Source organism: Octopus sinensis, linkage group LG3 (genome assembly GCF_006345805.1).
Source record: "Octopus sinensis linkage group LG3, ASM634580v1, whole genome shotgun sequence".
Taxonomy (NCBI): Eukaryota; Metazoa; Mollusca; class Cephalopoda; order Octopoda; family Octopodidae; genus Octopus; species Octopus sinensis.
The window spans coordinates 169080830-169108577 of NC_042999.1; the positions used below are offsets into that span (position 1 = coordinate 169080830).

Here is a 27748-nt window from a genome sequence, read left to right on the forward strand (position 1 = left end):
GGGATTTTTGTCCTATTACTGATTGTTAGCAGTCCTCTGAAGTTCTGTAGGAGCATCGAGGTGAGGTGTATACTGTTGCCGGCGGTGCCCACCCTGGGTCTATTTGCTGTGGCGGTCTTGTGTATTGTGGATAGTCCCATCTGCGAGTTTAAGTTTGATGGAGCCAGGTTAGCTGCTGTACAATCTTTTATGCCATGCACAAAAAAGATTCTTGTTCAGCAGCTGCCCTTTCAATAACATGTTGGTGGTTTGTAGCACGCACCACATCTGCGTACCTCTGTTTTGTGGCAGGTGGTGCGTGGTCCATTCCGTTTTCCTTTTGGTAGTTGGTTTCTGACCTGTTTCGTGTTTATGTGGCAGGGTCTTTGATGTGCAAAACGGCAGCCTGCACCTTCCTCTCCATGCCAGCAGACACCTTTCAGGTAGAATTTACACATTCGTGTGCGCTGTGTGTTTCTATCCTTTTTGGTACATGGACAGTCAGGTTTTCTTCTATCCTTGGCTGTTTCATCTTTTGATTTTGTTTGAGTTTTAGTTTTTCCTTCTTTGGCTGTTTCATCTCTTGGTTTTCTTTTAGTTTTTCCTCCTTTTATTTCTTTTTTGGCTCTTTCATCTCCATGGTTTTGGCTTTGGCTTTTGGTGCTGGTTGGAGCACTTGCATTTGGGTTTACTTCCCGGGCAGGTTTCTCACTTGAATCTTCTTTGTTGCTATCCTGGGTGTCTACCAAGTGGGGGTGACATCTTTCATCAGCACCTGCGCCTCCATCCTTGCCATCTTTACTTTGTTCGTTGTCAAAGATGGCATCAAGCGTGCCAATGTGAGATCTTCTGAGTGCATAGGATCGTATAAACTCCTGCTTCTTTCGCTCTATCTGTGCCTTTGTCCTTTTATATCCACTGCTCTTCAGTGCAGATGTAAGTATGTTATTCGGATTATCTCTGTCGGTGCATTGCCAGGCTCTCAGGAACAACGCCAATTCGTTACTTCTCCAGGTTCTGGACATTTTGGATCATCATCATCATCGTTTAGCGTTCGCTTTCCATGCTGGCATGGGTTGGACGGTTCGACAGGGTCTGGGAAGCCAGAAGGCGGCACCAGGCCCTGTCTGATCTGGCAATGTTTCTATGGCTGGATGCCCTTCCTAACGCCGATCACTCCATGAGTGTAGTGGGTGCTTTTTACATGCCACCAGCATAGGTGCCAGACGACGCTGGCAAACGGCCTCGATCGGATGGTGCTTTTTACGTGCCACCGGCACGGACTGGTTATTATATTTCCTTGATTTATGAATCGACTGGATGGTCACTACAGGGACGCCTATCATCGTAGGTCTTTTCGATCAAAGTTAACCCGTGCTTAAACTATAATTCTTTCTATTATAGACACAAAGGTATGACATTTTGGAGGATGTGGGTTACTCGATTACATCGACCCCAGTGCTCGACTGGTACTTAGTTTATTGACTCTTAAAGGATGATGGCATATAAAATTTCTTTGATATAACCATGGGGTCATCAGACTCTGCACAGGTGACTGACTTAGTTGGCCTATATCTACTCTCGGAAGTTAGGAAAAGCTTCCCTAATCTTACTGGTGGATTATATAGGGATGATGCCCTCTTTGCCGTGTTGGGCCTCTCTAAGACGGAATTAAACAGATTAAAGAAGTCGTTGAGAAGTTTTTTGAGGGATTTTTTAAATCTTGATATCATCTTCGACATTAACTCTAGGGTGGTATTGTGCAAAAAAGAATTTGTGCATGAGAAGAGAGGAGGCTCAACTTTAAACTAACTTATAGCTTGTTTCATGAAGAGTTTAAGTTGGAGTTTAAGATAATTTCCAAGGTCAGTATGGTTTCTCAGAGACATTTTATATAAGAATTTATAGAGGAAAAGAATGTGATGTTTACACATTTCTTAAATGTTAGTGAAACAGCTTCTTATGAGAAATGGAAATCACACCACATGCTTAACCCTTTAGCATTCAAACCGGCCATATCCGGCCAGAATATTTAACCTGTTTTATATTGAAATTGACCAGTTCTCGCCTCTCACCTCAGCCCTAAAACTTAAAAAAACACATCACTGAAATCTCTAAACTACAAGATAATGCATGATTAATTCAAAACAATATAAATAAACAAACATCACGTTTGATAGAATAATCTGAACACTAAAGGGTTAAATTACAAAGAACTTACTCCTGCACTGTTACATTCTTCTTGATATGTCTGATAGCATATGTTTGATAGTTTCTTTTGATTAGCTCCAAGCCAGCACTGCTCAAGTAGACCTATGATCAAAAAAGTATTTTAGATATAATCATTCTTTTTTTTACAGACCATATGTATTAAATATGTCTTTCCTTTTTTTATGAAATCCTGCAGTAACTTGAGAGAGATTTCTATCTGGTAGCAACCATGTAGAGGCTCTTTGTTGGCTCCCTTTTCAGAATATTGTCAGGTTTTGAAAAGTTGCATCTTTTTGTAGCATTACTCACTATATAAATAAGGCGGGCGAGCTGGCAGAAACGTTAGCACGCTGGGCGAAATGCGTAGCCGTATTTCATCTGCCATTACGTTCTGAGTTCAAATTCCGCCGAGGTCAACTTTGCCTTTCATCCTTTTGGGGTCGATTAAATAAGTACCAGTTACGAACTGGGGTCGATATAATCGACTTAATCCCTTTGTCTGTCCTTGTTTGTCCTCTCTGTGTTTAGCCCCTTGTGGGTAGTAAAGAAATAAGCATTACTCATATTGATGTTTCTCATGGAGATACTTCTTATGAATTGTATATACTACAATCCAGCTTTTCATACTTACTAGATTAAGAAGTGAAGGGGATATCTTATCACTTGGCCATGTTAATAACTTAGATTAATTGTAAGTAAAAAAGAAATAAGTAACTACAGAATGAGAATAGGATGGAGAAAGTTCAGAGAGCTTTTGCCTCTGTTGGCAACCAAAGGTCTCTCTCCGAGTGAAGGGAAGATTGTATGATGCATGTGTATGGACTGTAATGCTGCATGGCAGTGAGATGTGAACCTTGAATATGGAAGACATGTGAAGGCTGGAGAGGAACGAAGCTGGTATGCTCCACTGGATGTGTGATGTCAGTGTGCATGTGTGACAGAGCATTGTTGTATTGAGAGAGAAGTTGGGCTTAAGAGGAATTATATGCAGTGTGCAAGAGAGGAGACTGCACTGGTTTGGTCATGTGATGTGACTGGATGAGGACAATTGTATAAAGAAGTGTTGATCAAGGAGATGACAGAAGACTGAGATGTGTGGGGCATTGCTGTACTCAAGAAGACCTGCCCACTACAACAGAATTGAGATCCTAAAACCAAGATGCTTAGGAAAAAGCATTGGTGTGGGTACTGGTGCCATGTAAAAAGCACCCAGTACGCTCTGTAAAGTGGTTGGGGTTATGAAGGTCATCCAGCCATAGAAACCAAACCAAAACAGACTATGGAACCTGGTTCAGTCCCTGGCCTTGCTAGTTCCTGTAAAACCATCTATGTCAGCATGGAGAATAGATGTTAAATTTTGATGATGCTGTTGGTGAACACTAAGTTTTTTTTTTTCATATTTTTTCTTCATATTTATGTCTTGAGATGTTTGTAATTCTGGACATGTTTCATATATATGTGGTTAACATTTTTTACAGCTGTGCCACATGCCTGCAACCATTGGCACTTTGTGATTAGTAATTATTTTTAGACAAGTACATTCTTCATGTTTGTGCCTGTCCTAGGAATGTAACAATGAATGATCCAGGTACAGTTAAATTAAACTTTAAAGATATTTAATCACTGAATTTCTTTATTTGATAATTAATGAACATCTTCTAGACCTACTTCTGGAGGAGTAAGAGTGACAATGTGCTGGTTCTTCTGAGGCACAATCACTGTAGAATTATGAGTTCAAAGGTTGTTAAAGAGATTTTGTTGGTCCTTGTGAGTAAGGCCTATTATCTAGCTGATAATTTAGCATCAAAGAAGACATTTTATTGGTATGTATAACACCATTAGTGGTATCTAATTGAATTTTTTTTTTAGTTTTATATTTAACTTTTTACAGAAGTGAATTTAGTTATTTTTCTGGCATTATACTTTTTTACAGTGGTTGTGACTTTAAATTACTTTGACTTTTGGCTATTTGTAGCTAACTTTTTAAGGCTCCATGCATTACATATGTTAATTTAGCTATTCTGTATTAGTTATGTGTATGCCTCTTACCAAAGCCTTAGTCTATACATTGCAACCCCCCCCCCCCAAAAAAAAAAACCATGAATGAGTTGCCATCAGTTGGGAGAATGTATGAATATTTATTTAATTCACGAGCAAATACTTAAGTTTGTAAAAGAAACATAACGTTCAAAATGGAATAGATGCAAACACAGATTTCTATGATGGCATGATTTTTACTTATTGATGATTTTATTATTTTTTTTTTGTCTTTTAGACAACAGTGACAGAATGGCTTAGTAAGATTGGTTTAGGTATGTGAAATGAGACTTTTCACAAGGTCTTGTGAATTACTAATTGAGACCACACCACTTGAAAACTATTTTCATCTGATGTATTAAAGGTCATGCAGCCTAGTAGCTGTTGTATTTCTACAGATCATTAACAATGACTAGGAATTACTGGCACAAATCACAAAATACAAAGGCTCATCTAGGAATTGAAACTTGGTTACAGATTCTTTGTAAATTATAAACCTTTTATTGTTTAGCCTCAGATCTAATTGAGCAGAGCTGTGATCAAAAGTGCTTTAACTTACGGTGGATTCCAGTATTTCAGTTTATTCCACCTTTATGGTACACCTGTTGTGCATTAAATTCAACTGATGATATAGTGATGTGCACAATTCTTCTTTATCAAAATTTTGTTGCATACCCATTTGAATATTAGCTGATGATTCATTTTCTATAGTGATGTTTAAACAAAATTTTAATATTTTTACCTTTTGCTCAATTTACCTGGATTTACCTGTAATTAAAGTCACTTTGAGACAAAAGTTATGCAAGAGAATTGATTAAGAACCCTTTCTTTAATTATGTTCCAAATATCACATTAATATGTTGATAAGTGAAAAAGTTAGTTATTTAATGAAACAAGCCTAAATTCATGATTATTTTAGAATTTAATTGAAACTCACGAGGGGTGTATTTTGGTCAGAAATATAGTAACGAAAGGGTTAAAAAAGGAATAATAAATTGGCCAATGTAATTCTTGATATATAAAGAGGCTAATGGTCATGGATGGAATGACATTCTAATGGTCATGGATGGAATGACATTATAGGTATGTTCAACCTAGGCTGACCTGGGGCTAAACAGCAGCAACTTATTTAAGGTGAAGTTGATTTAGCTTTGAGAGTTAAGTATTTTGGTCATGGACACACTACAAAGTAAGCACAATGAACTCTCAGCTGTTTGTTTGGTATTCCATTCCCACAGTCATCCATACCCATGTTTGGTATTCCATTCACTCAGTCATTCATAACTCATATTACTGGTAATTATTTCATTTACCATTGCAAGTTAGTAGCCAGAATCAGTTATTTTATTTGACTAAAACATACAGCTTTAGTGTATGGAGAACAAAAAAAATACATTTGCAAATAAATATATTTTGAAAATATATTGTAAATGACTGCCAGTCAGCTTTCACCAAAGATCTACCAACCTGCATCTGCACCGAAAGAAGCAATTCATAGCACTAACAAAATGTAATGTATTTAGAGCACAACTTTTCTTTACCACCCCTCTCTACTGGTCTCAAAGATTATTTGCACTATTACGTAGATTTTTTTTTTCTCTATTCTCTTTATATATTTCAGAAGGTGTACTTGTTTCTCAACTTTAGGTGCCAAAGAGTATGATAAGGAAAACAAAATAGCCTAGTACCCTAAAAACAATTATTGCTATTCTAATAAATGTTTTTCTATAGAAATGTAGTGATATGTGTAACTTGAAACTGGCATCACCAAGTCAAATATTTTAAAGGTCGAGTGAATTGTTTGGGTTGGCAGTAGTGATAATGGTGATAGTTGTAGTATTAGTAGTAATGTTTTTTTTGAGAAGTTAGAGGAAAAGGCAGGTGTAGTACTCAGTCACTGACTTAGAATGGATAAATATAATCTTTGGTAGAGAAATTGGTGGGTGGCTATGTAGATAGGATGGGTTATAATAAAGGTTGATTATAATCAAAGAGAATGCAGGTGCAATGTGAGATTAGGAGTAATATATATATTTACTTAGTGTCCAGTTGAATGCTAATAAAAATGTCTGATTCAATTGAAACATTTCAAATATGTCAGATGATGTAATAACATAAGCCATTGTGTAATGTTATACTGTTTAAAGTTTTGCATCTCAGAGAACTATTTGAGAGAGTTTGCTTCATTTTTCTACTGCTTCATAATCTTTTTCAAAATACTAATAATTATAGATTAATGAGTGGAATAAGGTTGTTTAAACCAAAGTTAGTTTTGATTGACATTCTAGCCATGACTAATTCCTCTTTTAGTATATCTAAGGCTAGATGTGTACATTCTTTTTTAAGAAGGTGGGTGTGATTTGAAAGAGTTTGGTTGCTATTTCCAATAGGTTGAGCAGTTGCATAGTTAACTGTAGTCTTTCAATCAGTTTTCTCCTTTCTGGTTTTGAAAAATCTAATTTCTTACAAATCTCAGTGCCCAAATAATTATCTGTGGGTCAAGTAGCTGTAGATTTCTCAATAGTTTAGCGTAGGTATTTTTTGTCACTGATCTTTAACCTTATGTTCACATCTGCTAGGCACTGTGCACAGTTTCCCTGCTCTGACCCAAATCACTCTATATTTACATTTTATTCAGGTTTCCACTGGACATTTCACCAGTACTTATTATGAATGGCTATGACCGCTACCATATTGTGGGTTCTTATTTCTTTGGCCTCAGGATTATCCTTCTGACAGATCTCATTGTACAGTGTCTTGGCTACATCATCATATCTCATTGATAGATAATACTGCAATGATATTTTGGGACAACTGCTTATGATGTAGGTGATATCTTCAGTGTTAATTCCACAAAGTCTGCATCAGTTATTGCATTTTGGTATTTTTCCTGCATCTGTGTCCCTTTTGTGCATCAGGTATGCAGTTTAGAAATGTAGTTTGGTTTCTTGGTGTAGGGTGTGCGAAAAGTTTGTTGTTACGTTACATGTGGGTGGGACACACTGCTTCTAGCATTCACTTTTGCTGGTGTGGGCAGGTTTTTTCTAGAATCTCATATTGCCCAACATTTTATGATCAGTCCTCACCACTTCATCCCATGTCTTCTTGGGTCTCCCTCTATCACAGGTACCCATCCACTTTCATTGACAAGCACTTCTGTATACAGTTGTCTTCACTTATACACATCACATGTCCAAACCAATGCATTCTCCTTTCCTGCATGCCACATTTAATCCCTTTTATGCCTAACTTTTCTCTCAATACAGTTGTACTTTGTTGGTCATGCACACTGATGTTTCAAATCCAACAGAGCATACGAGGGGTGTTCAATAAGTAATGCCCCTGACCCACTTCCCATAGCAGTAGAGCAACGAAACTTGGCACAGTTATTAGTCTTTTTCTACATAGGAGCCACCTAGAGTTACGCATTTCTCCCGTCGTTTGATACAGCTCTGGAGACCGTTTTTGTAGAAGACCCCAGTTTGGTCCTCCAACCACGACGTGACTTCAGAAATCAAGGCTGCATCATCTGGGAAACGCTTTCCTTTCAAAAACAACTTCGTGGCTGGGAAGAGGTAAAAATCAGAGGGTGCACGGTCAGGAGAGTAGGGGGGTGGGGGAGGAGTTCATAGCCATATGCCTGTGCTTCTGATCTGGCGACACGCGAGTTGTGGACCGGAGCGTTGTCCTGCAGGAGGAGGATGCCTTTGCTGATCTTGCTCTGCCACTTGATTTTGATAGCTTCTCTTAATTTCTTCAAAAGTGAAGCATAATAGGCTCCTGTAATTGTGGTACCCTTTGCCAGGAAATCTGTCATCACTACTCTGTCCTGGTCCCAGAAGACTGTGAGCATGACCTTGTCAGAGGAGGGCTGCACCCTTGCCTTCTTTGGAGGAGGTGAGTCACGGTGCTTCCACTGCATTGACTGGGCTTTGGTCTCTGGATCATAGTGATGGACTCAGGTTTCATCCTGTGTAATCAATCTTCTGAAAAATTTTGACTCATCTTCTTGGCACATCTCCAAATTCATCCTCGAGCACTCGACGCGTTCTTGCTTCTGGAAAGGTGTGAGCAACCTGGGAATCCATCTGGCAGACACCTTTTGCATATGCAAATGGTCATGAATGATAGTTTCCACAGACCCGGTACTAATCTTGACCTCATGGGCTATTTGGTGAATAGTTATGCGTCGATCTTCCAAAATGGCAGCCTCAACTTGACGGACAGATGCCTCATCAATGGCAGAAGGGGGCGACCAGATCTGGGAGCTGTTTCCACAGAGTTCCGACCATGTTTAAATTCACGATGCCAGTGTTTTACAAGGTCATATGATGGGGCATCATCACCATAAGTTACTTTCATTTCATCAAAAGTCTCCCGTGGTGTGCGTCCTTTCAAATACAAAAACTGGATCACTGCTCGACACTCAACTGGCTCCATTTCACACTTGACTCTGTTCAAACACCTGTAAATCAGAAACCACAATTAGTTCAGAGCTGTAATTTGCCTCTTAATCTATAGAGATATAAATGATTGCACATGCAAAATTTCAGCTAGATCAAACAACTGCAAGTGGGTCAGGGGCATTACTTATTGAACGTCCCTCGTATTACCTTCATTCCTCTCCAGTCTACACATGTCTTCTGCATTCAGAGCCCATGTCTTATCTACTTTCTTGCTAACAACAACTTTAGTCTTTGCTAACTTAACTTTAAGGTCCTTTGATTCCAGGTTTTGTTTCCAAACTTGGAACTTCTCCATTTCTGCTTCAGATTCTGCAATAAGAACAAAATCATCAGCATAAAGCAGTTCCCATGGGCTGATGATGAGAGAGAGAGAGAGAGTGTGTGTGTGTGTGTGTGTGCACTCTCTCTCTCTCTCTCTCTCTCACAGAGTAAGAAGATAAATGAAAGTGGTACCTAACGCATGGGTAGGAGTTATATTATTTAATAATAGTTTGATTTGGCTCCATGCATATCATGGGCTCATTAAATAAACCTGTCTCATGAAGCATAGTTAACAGAATGGAGCAAGTTTAAGATAGCTACTAGAGATTGGGCTGCTATTTGTCAAGGCATGTCACACTGTTGGTATTGATATGGTAGTGACATCAGATGCATATCCCAATCTGTATTTCTAGGCTTGCGTGCTTGGACAGTATTTTAGTGCCACCTCTCTGTCTGGGAAATGGAATGAGTGTTACTTGCAACACCAGTTTTTTGGTGTGGGTGTACCTGTTGTATAGGTGTCTAAGTGTGTATCTGTATATGTGTTTGTGTGTATGTGAGTTGATCGTATCAGCTCATCTGGTATGTGTATGCATCTATGTAGGTGTGTAGGGCAGTATCTGATGTATGTGTGCCTGCATATCTGCATGATTGGGTGTGTGTATATTTACATTTAGTGTGTATGTATATGCATAGCTCTGGTATTTGTGCATACATGTACATCTGGTATGTACACATCTGGAACTGGTGTGTGAGTATGTGTGAACTGATGTACTGGTGTGCTGTGCTTGGTACTCTGTGGTAGCAACAGCATCATTTGTGGGGAAACCAGAATTGTTCTTGGATTAAAATTTGGTGGAAGACCCTTGTCCAAGATGTTGCACAGTGAGAGAGAACTCAAGACCATGTGGTAACAAAGTGTACTACATATTCATATAGCCAGGCATCTTGATTTTGCCTGAAGCAATTTATGGTTGTGATTAGCTGTGTATTCTTATATTCTTTTTACTCATTTCAGTCATTTTGACTGGCCATGCTGGAGCATCACCTATTAATTAGTTGAAGAATTCGATCCCTGGACTTGTTCTTTGTAAGCCTGGTACTTTTTCTATTAGCCTCTTTTACTGAACCGCTAAGTTATGGGGACGTAAACACACCCACATCGGTTGTCAAGTGATGGTAGGAGGACAAACACTGACACAAACACGCAAATTTATTTATATATATATATATATATATATATATATATATATGACAGGCTTCTTTCAGTTTCCATCTACCATATCCACTCACATAGCTTTGGTTGGCCTGAGGATATAGTAGAAGACACTTGCCCAAGGTACCGCACTGTGGGACTGAACCTAGGACCATGTGGTTGGGAAGCAAACTTCTTACCACACAAACATGCCTGCACCTCAGAATATTATAATACAAGTCATTGAAACTGAATAAGTTTGTCATCATAGTGTTTATTGCATACACTGAGGCCAGTTGTTCTATTACATACACAAATTAAATGACTATTCACAAAATGTCTTAGTGCTTTCTTTGATATGAGAATTAGGAATTAATTGTTACAGTTTTAAAGCTCAAATACACTTTATGTCACTTGGAGCAGCACAATCACTTTCTCTCACATTCATAAAAAACATGTTTTCAGTTCTTCCCCCAACTCAAGAAAATTACAGTTTTTTCCTCCTGAATAGTCTTAATTTCTCCAGGCAATGATTAATTTTTGCCTTTTGTTTATGCTACAAACAAAGGATCCACTAATTCTAAATTGCCTGATTGCTTCTTGATTTCCTGTTTTCTTTAATATTTAAAGCTTTTCTCCAATTGTATAAGAGTAATGATGCTCAAAGCATTCAAACTGGAAATAATACTGTGATTACCTCTATACAAAAGTGACACGTAAATTGCAAAGAAAAATAAGCATGTACACTGATTTCTGTATTTTTGTATTGAACCATACATCTTAAAATGCACAAATATGCTTACTAACACTGATAGAAAGTCATGGCAGCATGAAAACTATAATTTCATTTTCATTATCCTTTATTTAGTTCTTCTGTAACCTTGAGTGATGATTCAAACCCATTGCCCTCTTCAATGCACGTTGGCATGACTAATAAATGACAGTTGAAAGGATAAAAGGAGTGCTTGCAACATAGCATTGTAGTTTCACGTCCCATACTGAATGCAATCCATGCTGAGTGTCAACATCTTATAGTTTCAGTTGTACTGGTAAATTTGAATTTTGGTAGATAACAAATGTTGTTTAACTGGATTTTTCATCCATGCCCAATTATAAAGAAATGTTACAAAGAACTTCTTACAAAAGTTCTTACTACTGTTAGTATCTAAAAAAAACTGTAGTCAGCAGAAGTTGTTAAAGAAAAAAGGACTTTATATTCAGAACTGTTACAACACACTATACTCACTGTACTAAAATTTTGGTTTTTGTACCTGTTGCTCAAGGCCATGTATAATTATCATCATGGTTCTGGAAGATCATGCTGTTACACATATAAAAAAGTATGATCATGCTGTTACACATGTAAATACGGTACTTTAGAGATAGGTAGTGTTGAGCAAGTATTGAAAGGTAGTGGATGTTCTAGATTATTTTATTTAGAACTTTATATTTAAGTATAGGCGCAGGAGTGGCTGTGTGGTAAGTAGCTTGCTAACCAACCACATGGTTCCGGGTTCAGTCCCACTGCGTGGCACCTTGGGCAAGTGTCTTCTGCTATAGCCCCGGGCCGACCAATGCCTTGTGAGTGAATTTGGTAGACGGAAACTGAAAGAAGCCTGTTGTATATATGTATATATATATATGTATGTGTGTTTGTGTGTCTGTGTTTGTCTCCCTAGCATTGCTTGACAACCGATGCTGGTGTGTGTTTACGTCCCTGTCACTTAGCGGTTCGGCAAAAGAGACCGATAGAATAAGTACTGGGCTTACAAAGAATAAGTCCCGGGGTTGATTTGCTCGACTAAAGGTGGTGCTCCAGCATGGCCGCAGTCAAATGACTGAAACAAGTAAAAGAGTAAGTAAATTCCATTAGAAACAGTTTCATAGGTCCATGAAAGTGCAGTACATAGATATGTACTGAGTGAGAAAAATGATACACTTAAATTTCACAAGTTCACAGGTGTGCAAATTAAATTACTGTTTTTGTTTTCAGGCTAAAACCATTTTTTTCTGAAAAGGATTTTTAGAAATTCTGTTAGCTTCCAGCTTCAAATTTGATTGCGGATGATGGTTTCTCCACCCTTGCTCATTCATTTGATTTGCTGGAAGTAGCAGTCAAATTTCTTATAAATAATATAATACTTTCTGAAAATAGGAATGATACATTGGAAATAATGAAAAAATTTTGAAACATCCCAAAATCTTACTTCACTGTAATCATAACATATAATTAATTATAGTAATCAGGTAATATGAACTTCACTTTTTTTAAAAATATTATTTCTTATCTGGTTTGTAACAAGATTGAATATAATCATTGGTGATTATAACAGATACAATATACAGAGGATCCAATTAAAAATTAAAACACTCTTCTATCAAGTTGTTGGTCTTCGCCTCTCTTTATCTCCCTGAATACACAAAATATGGAAGAGGTTATAATGAGCATTTTTGTAACATTCTTTTAAATCTTTAACCTTCAGATTACTTTGTCAAATACAATGCTTATTTATTCACAGTGTTTTGAATTAACCATGCATTATCTTGTACCATAAGGTTTTGATGTTATTGTTTATTTTTAGAAAGACAAGGATAAGTGGAAAAGGTTGGATCTGGTCAGGTTGAACGTAAAACAGGCAGACTATTTGGGTCAGATATGACCAGTTTAAATGCTAGAGAGTGAAATGTACTTAGTTATTTTTAGTATCTCACATCAACTCTGACACCTTCTTGAAGCAATTAAATGTTTGGTAGTGCCCTATAGGTCATATGCTTTGGAGATATCAAAGTTTAATTTGTTTTTAGGGACCATATTATACATTCTGCCATGTAATATTTTATTATTACTCTTTTACTCTTTTACAAGTTTCAGTCATTTGACTGTGGCCATGCTGGAGCACCGCCTTTAGTCGAGCAAATCGACCCCGGGATTTATTCTTTGTAAGCCCAGTACTTATTCTATCGGTCTCTTTTGTCGAACCGCTAAGTGACGGGGACGTAAACACACCAGCATCGGTTGTCAAGCAATGCTAGGGGGACAAACACACACACATACACATATATATATATATATATATATATATATATACACACAACAGGCTTCTTTCAGTTTCTGTCTACCAAATCCACTCACAAGGCATTGGTCGGCCCTTAAACAAAATGTATCTATATTTTTTCTTTCAGCCTATGAAATCCTATAACGAACAGTTCTTCATTAACATTACTTTTGTATATCTTACTAATGTTATCGTTTTAAAAACTATTTTTTTAATCTTTTTTTCTCATTGCAGGGTTTTTTTAGATTGTTACAGCTTCGGAAATTAAGTTTAAGTGACAATGAAATTGGGAGGTTACCTCCAGATGTTTCTAATTTCGTTAATCTTATGGAACTTGATATCAGCAGAAATGGTATGTATTCTCTTATTTTATGTGCAAGTGAGAATATTCAAACAAATATATTATTAGATCATACCATTATTTCATGTTTGTATCTCAGTAGATAAAATGAGAGAGAGAGAGAGAGAGAGAGAGAGAGAGAAAGACACACACAAAACTTCTTTGTAAAAGCATATATAAAACTATAGTGCACATATCCTGTGTATGTGGGGAAGGAAGCAGTTTTTAGATCTGTATACTGGTATTGTATGTATAGGAAAAATAGCTGAGTGGATAGTGTCTTGGGTTACCAGCTCATGGGGTACAAGTATATCTTTCATTGTAAGTACTTTATTGTATTCATTGGCAAGGTAGTTAATTCTAATTGTTTCTACTTACCTGACTGAATAATGGGTAGTAGGTCTTCTGAGAGGCTGGTGATAAAAGATCTATTTGACAAAAATGTATGGCATTCATTAGTTTTCATTGTTTCATTTTAAAGTTATGATATCTATAACAATGCTGAGGCTTTCTTAAATATGCATGAAAGCTGAGGAATCTGAGTAGGGGTGAAAGTGAAACTAAGAACTGAAACCTTGGATCATTACTAATTACTACAATGATAATGTCAGCACTTGTGATAATCAGCCATCTTTTAGTGCTTGTTGTGTCACTTGTTAGTGTACTGTTGTTAAAAAAGAAGTCCCAATTTTTGTGTAGTCATTTGAGCTGCTCAGTGTGGTAACCAAATAATCGACAGCATTATTTTATATGAGGACTTTCTTTCTTTTATATGAGGACTAGCAGTATCGCCCGGCGTTGCTCGGGTTTGTAAGGGAAATAACTATATAAGCATTTTTAGAGATGTAAAGTATAATAGCCATCTCAATATGGCTAACCACAAAGGGGGGGGGGTTACTGTAGCTTTTTACGTTCTGAAATTTAATAATAAATTTTTAGAGAGTTACTTCCCTTATATATGCCAAAAATGCATTAAAAATGGGAAAATTGATGGTAATTTTTTTTTAAATCGTAGACTCATCGTAAACGCGCGCTAGTACCCAGAAGGGCTCGATATGAATCACGACTATAAGATACTCGGTTTTGGTTAAACTGCACCACAAAATGTGGGAGTAGTTAGGAATCTAAATCATAGGAGACAGACAGCACACAACCTCACTTTTATATATAAAGATTATGCTATTTAAAATTGAAATTTTAGGACATGTTACACAATAAAAACATGATGGCTAAAAATAGAATGATGACCAAATACTGAGTTTTAGCAAACTAACACAGTTGATGTCTTTTATTTGGATTTCTAACCTTCTGAATCCTTTGGTTAATGCCAAGTGTTTGTTTATCTCTTTGCCACATAAGTCTTGATCAAAGACAGCTAGCCCGAGAGACTTAATAATAACAAACGCTGTATCACCAATCATGTATATGAAGAAGATTACAGTGAGGCTCCATAAGGAAGCCACAAAAGATTTTGATGGTCTTATTCTACCCATCCTGCTCATCAAGCATTCCCCACATTTCATTTCCTTAGCACTTACTCTCTATCACTCTTCTGAAATCTATGGCATTACTCGGTGGCTGAAGTTATTTGTGGGCAGAATCAGCATATACTACTCCTTCTTTCTTTGCACTACCAGTTACCTCTTTCCTTTTGGAGCCACTCCCATTCCTTAATCCTGTTGTTCTCCCTTTCCTCCCCAATCTATTTCCACTGATCATCTCCTCCTTTCTCTGCCTTCAGTTATCTTTCTCCTCTGCCATGCTCCATGTAACACCTCACATATCCACTTTCATTCTTGGTTCCTTCTCTTATCCTCCATCACACATCACTCACAATAACCACCCTTAAGTACCCAAACATCTTCTTTCTCCCCACTCCTTTACCTTGCACATCATCCCCTACCTTCTGATCTATCCTTCCTGAGCCATTTCTATCCATCTCACCCTACTCATTCTCCATACTGATATTTCCCATCAACTGTATCTGTACTCTTGTTCATCAATCACTAAATTCGCCCCTACCCCTCTTTCTAACCACCTATTACTCTCCCCTAACAATCTTATGGAAGTCCTTGTTCTCTCACCCCTCTCCTGACCAGCTGTCTGTATTCTTACCTTCTTGTACCTTTAGAGCTTGCTCTAGCACTCCATCACTACCATTTCTGTCTTCTTCCCAACTACTTCTATATAAAGTGTGGTAGCTGTGTATCTTTTCTATAGCAGAACAGTTATGCTTGTCTCTCTGTCATACTTTGGTCTTTTAACATTTGGCATAAAGCCATCTCCCTATCTTAAATACTCACACACACACACACACACACACACACACATACTTTGTAGCAGGAGCTTTTTCCTTGTTCTTTTTCTGCTTTGAAAGTTACTTGGTAACTTCAGTAGTGCTGGTGGCATGAAAAGGAAAAAAATCCCACCCAGTACACAAGGTAAAGTGTTGGACATTAGGAAGGACATTCAGCTGTAGAAGCCATATACTGTGAAACCATTTAACTCATGCCAGCATGGAAAATAGATGTTAAATGATGATGATGATAGTGATGATATCTGGTGGTTCTAATGTTCAGATGAAATTGGACAGTAAATTTTTAACTGAAGTTTTTTATTTCTTAAAACTAAGGTCATAAATAATTATAACTAATTAAAAACCTAAAATCACAATTGTTTTATTAGTTATGAACATAACTACCAATAAATGACCATTATTGTGTTCTGTCGAGTTTATATATTTTATAGCATTTCTTTTTTCATATTTTGGATTTTTAAATGACTTCTAATCACTTGTTAAGCTTCATCATCATCATCGTCGTTTAACGTCCGTTCTCCATGCTAGCATGGGTTGGACGGTTCGACCGGGGTTCTGGGAAGCCAGAAGGCTGCACCAGGCTCCAGTCTAATCTGGCAATGTTTCTACAGCTGGATGCCCTTCCTAACGCCAACCACGTCTTGTCAAAATCATTTTTGGTTTGTTAGTTTACACAGCTCTCTCTCCCACGTGTCCTCTGGAGTCACAACCATGTTTTGTTATCATGTAGAATAGCATTCTGTACATAGACAACATACAATCTGCCTTTCACTCTGAGGGAGAGGTCCTTTGTTACTAGCAAATGTATTAGTTTTCTGAACTTTGCCCAGCCATTTCTTATTTTAATAACTACAATTTCTGAAGCAAAAAAAATATAACCTCTATATTTAGCTTTTGTCAACATGGAGAAATCTTTTAACAGGTCCCTTGTTCCCTCATCTGGTGGTCAGTGCGGAAGCTAGGTGTAGGTTAGAGCCATACAAGCCATGTACATGCATGCTGTAGTAAGGTGAAAATTAGTAATCAGTATAGCAGTGAATTTAGTGTGCAGGTACAAGTTCACTAAGAATTGGTTCTTGGTGAACTGATTCTTGATTTATCATAGTCCTCCAGACCATAGCAGATGAATTTAAAACTTGTTGGTTTTGGAGCTCCTCAATGCTGATGACATTGTTCTTACAGCTGAATCTCAACTAGAATTAGAGAAGAAATTTCAGGTGTGGAAGCAAGGATTAGAATCAAAGGGCCTTAGAGTTAATTTAGCTAAGACCAAAGTACTAGTAGGAAATCTCTTCAGGGAAATGGGCCTGCTTGGTATATAAAAAAGGTATAGATAGAAATTTCATACAGTGTACCAAGTGCAAGATATGAACATATAAGAGGTGCAATGGTACCACAGGAATGTTAACAGAGAAAGTAGTCTTTGTATGTGGCAGATGTGCAAGTACAATGAGCGCTGAGAATGTACAGGAAATAGACTTCTGTTACCTAGGTGACCTAGTTATGCACACATATACAAAAGCAACATATATATAAACACTCATACACAAACACATATGTGCATGCACATTTCTGTTTTCAAGGAGAACATGTTGTATGTCATGTGGTTTGTCAGAGAAGTAAAATATATATGTTAACCATCAAACCAGTAACCATTTCAACCATTTAAAAAAAATTCTTCCTTGTTTGGCATTTAGCATTGAAGATTTACACACAATACCTGTTTGTAAACTAAAAATTGTTTTATAAGAAATTTTCTTTGTTTTCTGTGATACTGGGAGTTTTTATTTATGTTTTATTGTTTATCAGAGTTTATTTTTCTTTCATTTTATTTACTGTTTGGAATATCAAAAACAAAATTACTAAAATAAAATGAATTTTTGAAATTTTCTCTTACCTTTTAGTAAAGTTTGTTCTTTGATATGATTCCTTATAAACACAAAAGAAAGAAGTATTTTTAGTTATGTTTTGTTCTACAGTAATCTGTTCCCTTTTTGTATGTGCAACATCTGCTTTAGCAGTTAATGAAAAATATTTAGATTCATAGCACCATCTTACAAACACTACTATGTAAATATGAATAGAAAATGATAAATTTTATTAGTTTATTTCAGAGTAGTGGCTGGCAGAAGAGCAAGATAGAGAACAAAATATTTTGCAGTATTTACTTCTGTCATAATATGCCTTAAATCCAAATTCTTCTAAGGATTGAAATTATATTTCATTCTCTTAAAAAATACGTCCATTTAAATCTCCTTGACTCCATAGTTTTCCTAAAAAATGTGTGGCTTTGTGCCAAAGGTAGAAATCAATTTTTTATTAGGTAGTGTAGCAGGGATATTGTAGCAACAACACTAATATGTTGGATTACCTTGTCTTCCTATTCCTAAATCAACAGTCCTCTTTATCCCTTTGGGTCTGATAAAGTAATGCAGGTCTCATACTGATTTGCTTTGATAAGTGGTATCAGGCTACAATATATATATATATATGTATATTCTTTTATTATTTTACTTGTTTCAGTCATTTGACTGCAGCCATGCTGGAGCACTACCTTTAGTTGAACAAACTGATCCCAGGATTTATTCTTTGTAAGCCTAGTACTTATTCTATCAGTCTCATTTGCCAAACCGCGAAGTTATGGGGATAAACACACCAAGATCGGTTGTCAAGCGACAGTGGGGTGACAAACATACACACACACACACAAATGTATACATATGCATTTTTATAATTATTAGCTGGACCTGTGAAAAATTCATGGAAAACAAAGAAATATGCAAGCATTTGTAAATTGTGTGCTGGTGCTATGCGAAATGTTTCTATATTTTGACAGTTACAGAATATAGAAAGAAGTGTAAAACTGATTACTAAAATTCTTTTACTTTTGACATATGTTTCGAAGACAACATTGGTTTTATTCCAAAGGAATAAACAGTGTAAAATGCAATCTTCTCATCAGGAAAGAAAGAGAGCCTATCTCAACAGCAACACATTATAACAATTACGATTGACTGCATAAATGATAAACAGAACGTTAAGTATTTTAAGAAAACCGTGAGTAGATTCGACGTCAAAGGCAGATACTAGAAAGAGGAGTATCTGACTTTGATGTCGAATCTACTAACGGTTTTTTAAAAATACTTAATAGTGTTCTGTTTATCATTTATGCAGTCATCGTAATTGTTATAATGTCTTGTTGTTGAGATAGGCTCTCTTTCTTTCTTGATGAGAAGATTGCATTTTACACCATTTATTCCTTTGGAATAAAACCAATGTTGTCTTCGAAACATATGTCGAAAGTAAAAGAATTTTAATAACATCTACGTTCAACTCCATTTATTTACTTATATATATATGTAGATGTATATCTATATACATATATTTCTTTGTATACATCATCATCATCATCATCATTTAACGTCCGCTTTCCATGCTAGCATGGGTTGGACGGTTCAACTGGAGTCTGGGGAGCCCGAAGGCTGCACCAGGCCAGTCATGTATATACACACACACACACACACACACACATATATATATATATTTATATGACGTATATTTGTATACATATGTATATTTGTTTCCATATATATACACACACACACATATCTCTATATTATAAATCTGAAATGCGAAAAGTTTGTTTGTCTGGTTTTGGCATTGAGAACGGGTTAAAGGCCACTAGATCCCGTCGGATTGACTCCAAAATTTACAGGGACATGTAAAATGAGGTGAGGATGCGAGTGGGCTAGGTTAGAAATCCCCATCTTAAAAGGTGTCGTTGCTAGGGCCAAAAACTCACTTTGACAAGTCTACTCTCATTCTTTTATGTATCTGTCTTCCTCCGTCACTCACTCTCTTTCCTCCCTTCCCATCACTTTCTATATATAACGTCGTTTCACGGCGTCTATCTCCCTTACCTTCACTTTCTCTTTATGACGTTGTGTCACGGCGTTCTATATCTCCCCCCTCCCTGCCTTCGACAGCGCTTTCACACACTCTCTCTCTCTCTATGTCTGTCTGCATTCATAGAGAGAATTATCATCGCCACGACCACCATGCAATCATGAGAACAAATATTATGAATCATATATTTATTGGGTTAATTTATATATGTGTGTGTGTGTGTGTGTGTGTGTGTATTCTATATATAAATATGTATATATAATGTATATATACAAAGTGTATATACTCTTTTACTTGTTTCAGTCATTTGACTGCGGCCATGCTGGAGCACTGCCTTTAATCGAGCATCTCGACCCCAGGACTTATTCTTTTGTAAGCCCAGTACTTATTCTATCGGTCTCTTTTGCCGAACCGCTAAGTAACGGGGACATAAACACACCAGCATCGGTTGTCAAGCAATGCCGTGGATTTTTTATTGTGTGGTGACCATAGTTGGGAGCAATAGTCTAAGCAGCTGAGAACGTATGTCCCCCAAAGGATCATCAATGTCTTCTTTTCTCCTGGTTTGAAAGTTCGGAGGATCCATCCAGCCTGCCATCTGCATGTTATTACCAAATTGGTAATATGTACTTGGAAAGCTGCATCATTGTTCATGTCAATGCCCAGGTCACACACTGATTTTGATTCAGGGATTGCAATTCCTCCTGGGTTTGTGTATCCTGTCAGCATGTCATTCAGCTTTGTGTGCTGGTAGCATAGGGCCTGAAATTTTCCTGCATTAAACTGCATATTGTTGTCCTGAGCCCACCTGTATATTGTGTCCAACTCCCGTTGCAGAAGTGCAATATTTCCAGGATTTTGTATTGTCGGGAGGGACTTTTCTGTCTTCTGCACAGCTAGCAAGCATGGCTATCTGAGCAGCCAAGGGCATATCTGAGAGGGCCACTATGAACAGCAGTGGTCCCAAGACAGTGCCATGTGGAACACCACTTGCTATTTGTGTTTCCTTGGAGGTGGCTCCATTGGTTACTACTTCCTGATGTCTATTCTTAAGAAAGTTGTGCAGCCATTCTCACAGTTTTCCACATACACTGAGATCGTGCGGTTTGTGACATATCATACTATGGTCAACTTTATCAAAGGCATTTGCAAAGTCGAGATATATCACATGCATGCTTGAGTCATTCAGCAACTGTTTTAACATCCAATCGTAGTGTTGCAGGAGCTGTGTCAGACAGCTTCTGCTGGAGGAAATCTATGCTGGGTGTCAGTAAGTCATTTTCTTCTAGGAACATGATTAGTTTCTTGCAGACTATTCCTTCCATAACTTTACTGATGTGTGAGGTCAGAGAGATAGGCCTGTAATTTTTAGCATCTGCTCTACTTCCTCCCTTATGGATAGGGCATATTATCTCTTCCTTCAGTTTGTCTGGGAGTTTACCACTTGCAAGAAAGCTCTGGAAGAGAAGCTGCAGTGGTTTTGTAACAGCTTGCTTGCATTCTTAGTGATCAAGTTGTAGAATCCAAATAAAATATTTTGAAAGATAACATTTCTCCTTTATATAGTATGTATGAATTTCCACAGGTATCTTTCAGCCTCTTTCAGTATGTGTGTGTGTAATAGAGAGAGAGAGAGCATACTTGTATGTCAAAAATTAGCAAAGTTACTAGCAAATATTCTGGACACCCCTCGTGAACGTGAATAATTCCAAATAATGTGAACAAATAAGCATTACATTTGACAGATTAATCTGAACACGAAAGGGTTGGATCTATGTCTTATTATTTCTGCAGTTTGTTGAAATGGTTTAGAAATAGTACTTTCATAGTTCAAATTATACTTGTTTTTTTTTGTTTTTAGTTACTCTAGGCACAAGGCCGGAAATTTTGGGGGAGTAATTTCTTCTGCATTAAGTCTGTCATTCACCTTTCTTAAACTGATTATTTCTACATTAGATTCTAATACTTAAAGGAATTCTGACACTATCCCTTCCTTTAGTGTTTTCTCTAGGATCCTCTGAATATACTTTGTTTCACATCTTGCTTATGATTTCTAAATGTATCTTTTATTTTGCATTCTGAATTTTGTAGGAGAGGTGAAATTCCATCAGATACATATAAGCACATGTACATATTGCATTTGTGCAAATATGGGTTTATTGTCCACAAAGCAAGCTTTCTCATAAATATTGTCTTAATGTTCACTTCTTCTTTTAATATTGCGACACCAAGGATATAATACTTTATCTAAAGCTCCACGAGGCTCCGGCAGGGGATGGTGGTGATCCCTGCTGTACTCTTTCACCACAACTTTCTCTCACTCTTTCTTCCTGTTTCTGTTGTACCTGTATTTCAAAGAGCCGGCCTTGTCACTCTGTGTCACGCTGAATCTCCTCGAGGACTACGTTAAGGGTACACGTGTCTGTGGAATGCTCAGCCACTTGCACCTTAATTCCACGAGCAAGCTGTTCCGTTGATTGTATCAGCTGGGACCCTCATCGTTGTAACCGACGGAGTGCTCCTATCAATACTTTATATGTATACTTTCACTCTAAAAATGGATATTTTAATCACATTTGAATTTTTGTTTTTTAGTTACAAAATAATGACATGAATTATTATTGCTCTGGATTTTCACTTAGATACACACGTAATGTTTTGGGGGAATTTCAAAGTTGTCATGTAAAGCTCATAAGCATAAAATTTTATTTTTATCTTTTAAAAAAAATAGCTAAGTTCATAAAAAATAATATAACTTGTCTATTAAAAATCCATTACTATGAATTACCTCCTTTTCTGCTTCTATATACAGTACTGAAAGGGTGACAAGCTCATGTTGCAAAAGTGTTTATAAGAAACTAGCAGTATCGCCCGGCGTTGCCCGGGTTTGTAAGGGAAATAACTATATAAGCATTTTTAGAGTTATAGCCAAAAAATAGCAAAAAAAATGCATTAAAAATGGGAAAAAAATGATGGTAAATTTTTTTTAAATCGTTGACTCATCGTAGACATTTTTAGAGAGTTACTTTCCTTAGCGAAAAAAATGCATTAAAATGGAAAAAAATGATGGTAAATTTTTTTTTAAATCGTAGACTCATCGTAAATACGCGCTAATACCCAGAAGGGCTCGATATAAATCACGACTATAAGATACCTGGTTTTGGTTACACTGCACCGCAAAATGTGGGAGTAGTTAGGAATCTAAATCATAGGAGACAGACACACAACTTGACTTTTATATATAAAGATATTTTCAATTCATTTAGTGCTTTCTACTTAGGGCTGCATAGCAAAGTAGCCACTTCTCTCAAGATTTATTTACTGTTTTTTTACAGCATAGTGGACATTGCTTTGTGAAAGATGCTCTCTGATTTTGGAAATGTATTCCTAGGAAAAAAGTCCTATCCATGTGATTAGGTAATGTTCAGCAGGCATGAGCTAAATGCTTGTCATCAGAGAAAATTGGTGTGTAAACCAGCAGAGTTCTCATGTTGGTTGTTAAGTGAAATCACTAGACAATGGCTATCTATGTGGTGCTTTGCTGCTAGGTATTATTTTAGTACACATAGGTGCAGGAATGGCTGTGTGGTAAGTAGCTTGCTAACCAACCACATGGTTCCGGGTTCAGTCCCACTGCGTGGCATCTTGGGCAAGTGTCTTCTGCTATAGCCCCGGGCCGACCAATGCCTTGTGAGTGGATTTGGTAGACGGAAACTGAAAGAAGCCCGTCGTATATATGTGTATATATATATGTGTGTGTATGTGTTTGTGTGTCTGTGTTTGTCCCCCTAGCATTGCTTGACAACCGATGCTGGTGTGTTTACGTCCCGTCACTTAGCGGTTCGGCAAAAGAGAGACCGATAGAATAAGTACTGGGCTTACAAAGAATAAGTCCCGGGGTCGATTTGCTCGACTAAAGGTGGTGCTCCAGCATGGCCGCAGTCAATGACTGAAACAAGTAAAAGAGAGTAAAGAGAGAGTATCACTATGCTCTTCACTTCAACTCCTTTCTGATTATTCCTGTGATTGTACCACATCCAGCACTGCTGACCAGCTATTCACATCTGACTCCAACTGTGCCAACCACTCTGTTGTTTTCTGGAAATCACAACAACTTCTTAGCTAGTATCAAGGAAAATGCATGGTAATTTTCAAGCTACTTTTCTTACTAAAAGTGCATTTTCCATGCCAGAAAATACAGCAATTATATTTCTTTATTTCATTTTTGTTTCTGTTTCTAATTTTGTTTCTGTTTCACCAGTATGCCTGCTTTCCCAACAGATGTTTGTATTGTTTGGAATTCTTAAACTAGTGTTGTCTTAGCTGATTTTGTTGTTGATATTTACCTGCAAATTAATTCACAATATTCTTAAACATTGAAACATCTTTTGTTTGCAGTTTACTGTCCTTTTTGATCAGGATTTTGTATTCTATTGTAGTTGCATGCTTTAGACCAGTTACTTAATTTCATTTGATTCACTTTACATAGTCAGATAAAGAAGTCTTTTCATCCATTTATTTGCAGTCACATGTCAAGAAACTATAACTAAGCTCAAAGAATTAGAAAACATTTGCCTTTTTATTTTACCTAGCATCTAGTCTATCTTGTTCAAAGAAAGCTAATATACATGTATTACTGTTGAAGGGAAAATTAGACAAAAATACAAGGATTTCCCCTCCCGCTTTGAGGATTTAAATATTGTTGAAAGTTATATGGATTTATTTCCTTAATATATTAGTTGCTTGTTCATTAATAGATCAACATAGTGTATTGTTAGTCATACCACTAATCAAGTAGCTGGGTTTTAAAACTAGCTGCTCGTTATGAAAGTGTTTTGGTTATATTTATGAAACTTGATAGGACTTCTCTGAAAATAGCGAGAACTGCACTACAATATAGGTTACAAAGTGTATGCGAAGCAAGCAACCTTTTCCTTGTATTCCTAATCTATCTGTTTATGTGTACCCACAATCACTCATGAATGTGCACATACAAATACACACTACATATCCAAGCATATATTGTGTAACACTATATCTGCAATATGCTATGGCAGTAATTTTTCAAGTGTGTCTAAATTGAGCATCACTATCTATCTGGGAATCTCTAAAATTCTTAATGTATCTTGTAAGTATCATATTGTCTGCAGGAACAGTTCTTCATTCTGAGAAACTTTTTTTTTTTTGCTAGTCTTATATTTATAATTTTTCTCTCCAATTAATGAATTTACCATATGGTGTTCTCAAGTTATTTCATTTCTTAAGTTACCTGGAGAACTCCATATGTGTTAAAAAATTTTCCATTTTTGTTCCCCACCTCATTTCAATATTTCTTTGAGAGTAGGGTTAGAATTAGTAAATTATTGATTGGTCTATTAATCTCCTCTAGTGTTTTTCAGTTTATATTTATTTATATGACATTTTTGAGTTGATAGAATCTCAAATTTGAGTGTCATTTTCTTGTGACATTAATATGGATGAAAGAAATAAAAATGAGCAGGCATTTCAAACATGTACTTTAAAAACTAGAATTTACCTCATAGCATTGAAAGTAGCCATATTTGGCCCAAATATTCTACCTGTTTTATGTTCAAACTGGCCATATCCAGTCTCTCACACCTAGCATACAATGTCATTCTAAAAATATCCACATTGAAATTTTTAAGCTACAAGATAATGCATGATTAAGTCAAAACAATCTGAATTAATATGATTACATTTGATAGAGTAATCTGAATGTTTAAAGCGTTAAAGTATTTTGCCAATCGAAGTTTTTAAATAAAAAGTCTATAAATTCATTTTAGTGATAAAGTAATATTACTTGGTCATAAGATTTTAATTAACTGGCCAAAATAATTTTGATTTTTAAATTGAACATGAACATCGAAATAAATATCAATGGAAATAGTAGTTGTGATACCTGTGCCGGTGGCACATAAAAAAGCATCATCCGAACGTGGCCGTTGCCAGCGCCGCCTTGGCTGGCTTCCGTGCCGGTGGCACGTTAAAAGCTCCAACTGATCGTGGCCGATGCCAGACCCCCCTGGCACCTGTGCAGGTGGCACGTAAAAAGCACCCACTACACTCGCGGAGTGGTTGGCGTTAGGAAGGGCATCCAGCTGTAGAAACTCTGCCAGATCAGACTGGAGCCTGGTGCAGCCCCTGGCTTCCCAGACCCCGGTCGAACCATCCAACCTGTGCTAGCGCGGAAAACGGACGTTAAACGATGATGATGATGATGAAATTATAGTTATTGTGTTAAAAAAAAAAAAGGTAATAATTAAAATATTTCACCATAGGTGCAGGCGTGGCTGTGTGGTAAATAGCTTGCTTACCAACCACATGGTTCTGAGTTCAGTCCCACTGCGTGGCACCTTGGGCAAGTGTCTTCTACTATAGCCCCGGGCCGACCAAAGCTATGTGAGTGGATTTGGAAGACGGAAACTGAAAGAAGTCCATTGTGTGTGTGTGTGTATATATATTAGTTGCTTGTTCATTAATAGATCAACATAGTGTATTGTTAGTCATACCACTAATCAAGTAGCTGCTCGTTATGAAAGTGTTTTGGTTATATTTATGATTCTGATAGTAATGATGTGCAAGATTGACTTAGTCAAACTGCAACACTTGCTGTTCCTCTGCACTTATTGTTGGTTAGGTTTCAATTAATTTTAGTGGATTGAAAGAAACAAAGATACACTGAAATGAAATACTTTCTGGTATTTAGTTGTAACTCATGATGAAGGCTGGAGAGTATACCAGGAGAAACATTGAGGACAAATATCCGTAAAATGTAAATAATGCAAATAATGAACTCAAAGGTAGTCCATCCTTTATATGGCTGTTTATTATTCTAGAAATTGCAGGGATCACATGGGTATATTCTAACATACAAAACAGCCATGCCAACAAATTCACCTCTGACCCCCCCCCCCCCCAGTGATCCCAGACCCATACCCTCATTCAGCTGACCTCCCAGTAACTTGAAATTGTGTTCATATTAAGAAGGGGTTTCATTAACCCAGGGCATAATTTGAAATCAGTTTCAGATTATACTCTCAAATCAAATAAGGTGTCTTTTTTTGTTGTTTGTGTATGTGTTAGGTATAAGTATCCACTTTGTTGGTTAAAGTTGAGTTTTTTAAAAAAATAATTGTGTATGAATATATTTTGTTTCGTATACAGATATATTTTGTTTGCATTTAAAGTGTGTGTATTAATATATTTTGTACTGTATAATATATATTTCAATTGCTAGTTTGTTATTTTTTTTAAAAAATGCTAATTTAAAAAAAATTGCCGACTCAGAATCTCTGATGTTCAAAATGTTTTTTTGAAGGCATCATAAAGATGTTAGGGAAAAAACATTGAGAAACTTACTATTGATTCTAACTTATTGCTTTTCCATCAAAAAACAAACAAACAAACACACACACACACGCACAAAATTTAATTGGAGGATATGTTAGCCTCATGAAGGGTTGCATCCAAGAAAATACTGGTTCAATACCTATTATTTTGGGGGAATGAAATTCCCTTAAAACATTAGGTATATATAAAGCATATAGTTTATATCCATTTAAAAGAAAAAAATAAAAGAAAATGGAGATAAGGAGGTTAATTGTTTATTATTAACAAATTGGTCGTCTTCGCTTCTTACAGCTGTTTCAATTAATACTCAGTAATTTAATTACAAATTTGTACATTAAATTTATATTTATGTGGCATGAGTATAATTTCATCAGAGGAAAAAAGATGTACCTCTGGGTGTTATATGCAGGCTTGTCAATTCATTTCAGCAGACTAAATGCTATGGTTTATGATTTTTATTATCATATGCTCTGGTGAGAGTTTTACAGGTTGATTAGAAATAAAGTATGGTAAATAAATAAAATTAGAACAATAAAGTCAGTAGAGATGATTGGGGAAAGTTAAATATAAATAAGGTAAATTTATAGTTAATAAAAGAATAAAATATTC

The 27748-nt window shown here is 36.6% G+C and overlaps 1 protein-coding gene across 10 annotated transcripts in view; it reads left to right on the top strand.

Moving 5' to 3' along the window:
* The window catches only part of LOC115209683 (protein scribble homolog), a 458170-nt gene that overhangs the window by 12424 nt on the left and 417998 nt on the right, over positions 1 to 27748 (top strand). For all 10 annotated transcript variants that reach the window (XM_036501621.1, XM_036501616.1, XM_036501617.1 and 7 more), the window contains exon 2: positions 13440 to 13557. In XM_036501621.1, the coding sequence (XP_036357514.1) occupies positions 13440 to 13557 (118 nt within the window). The remainder of the gene's footprint in view (positions 1 to 13439; positions 13558 to 27748) is intronic.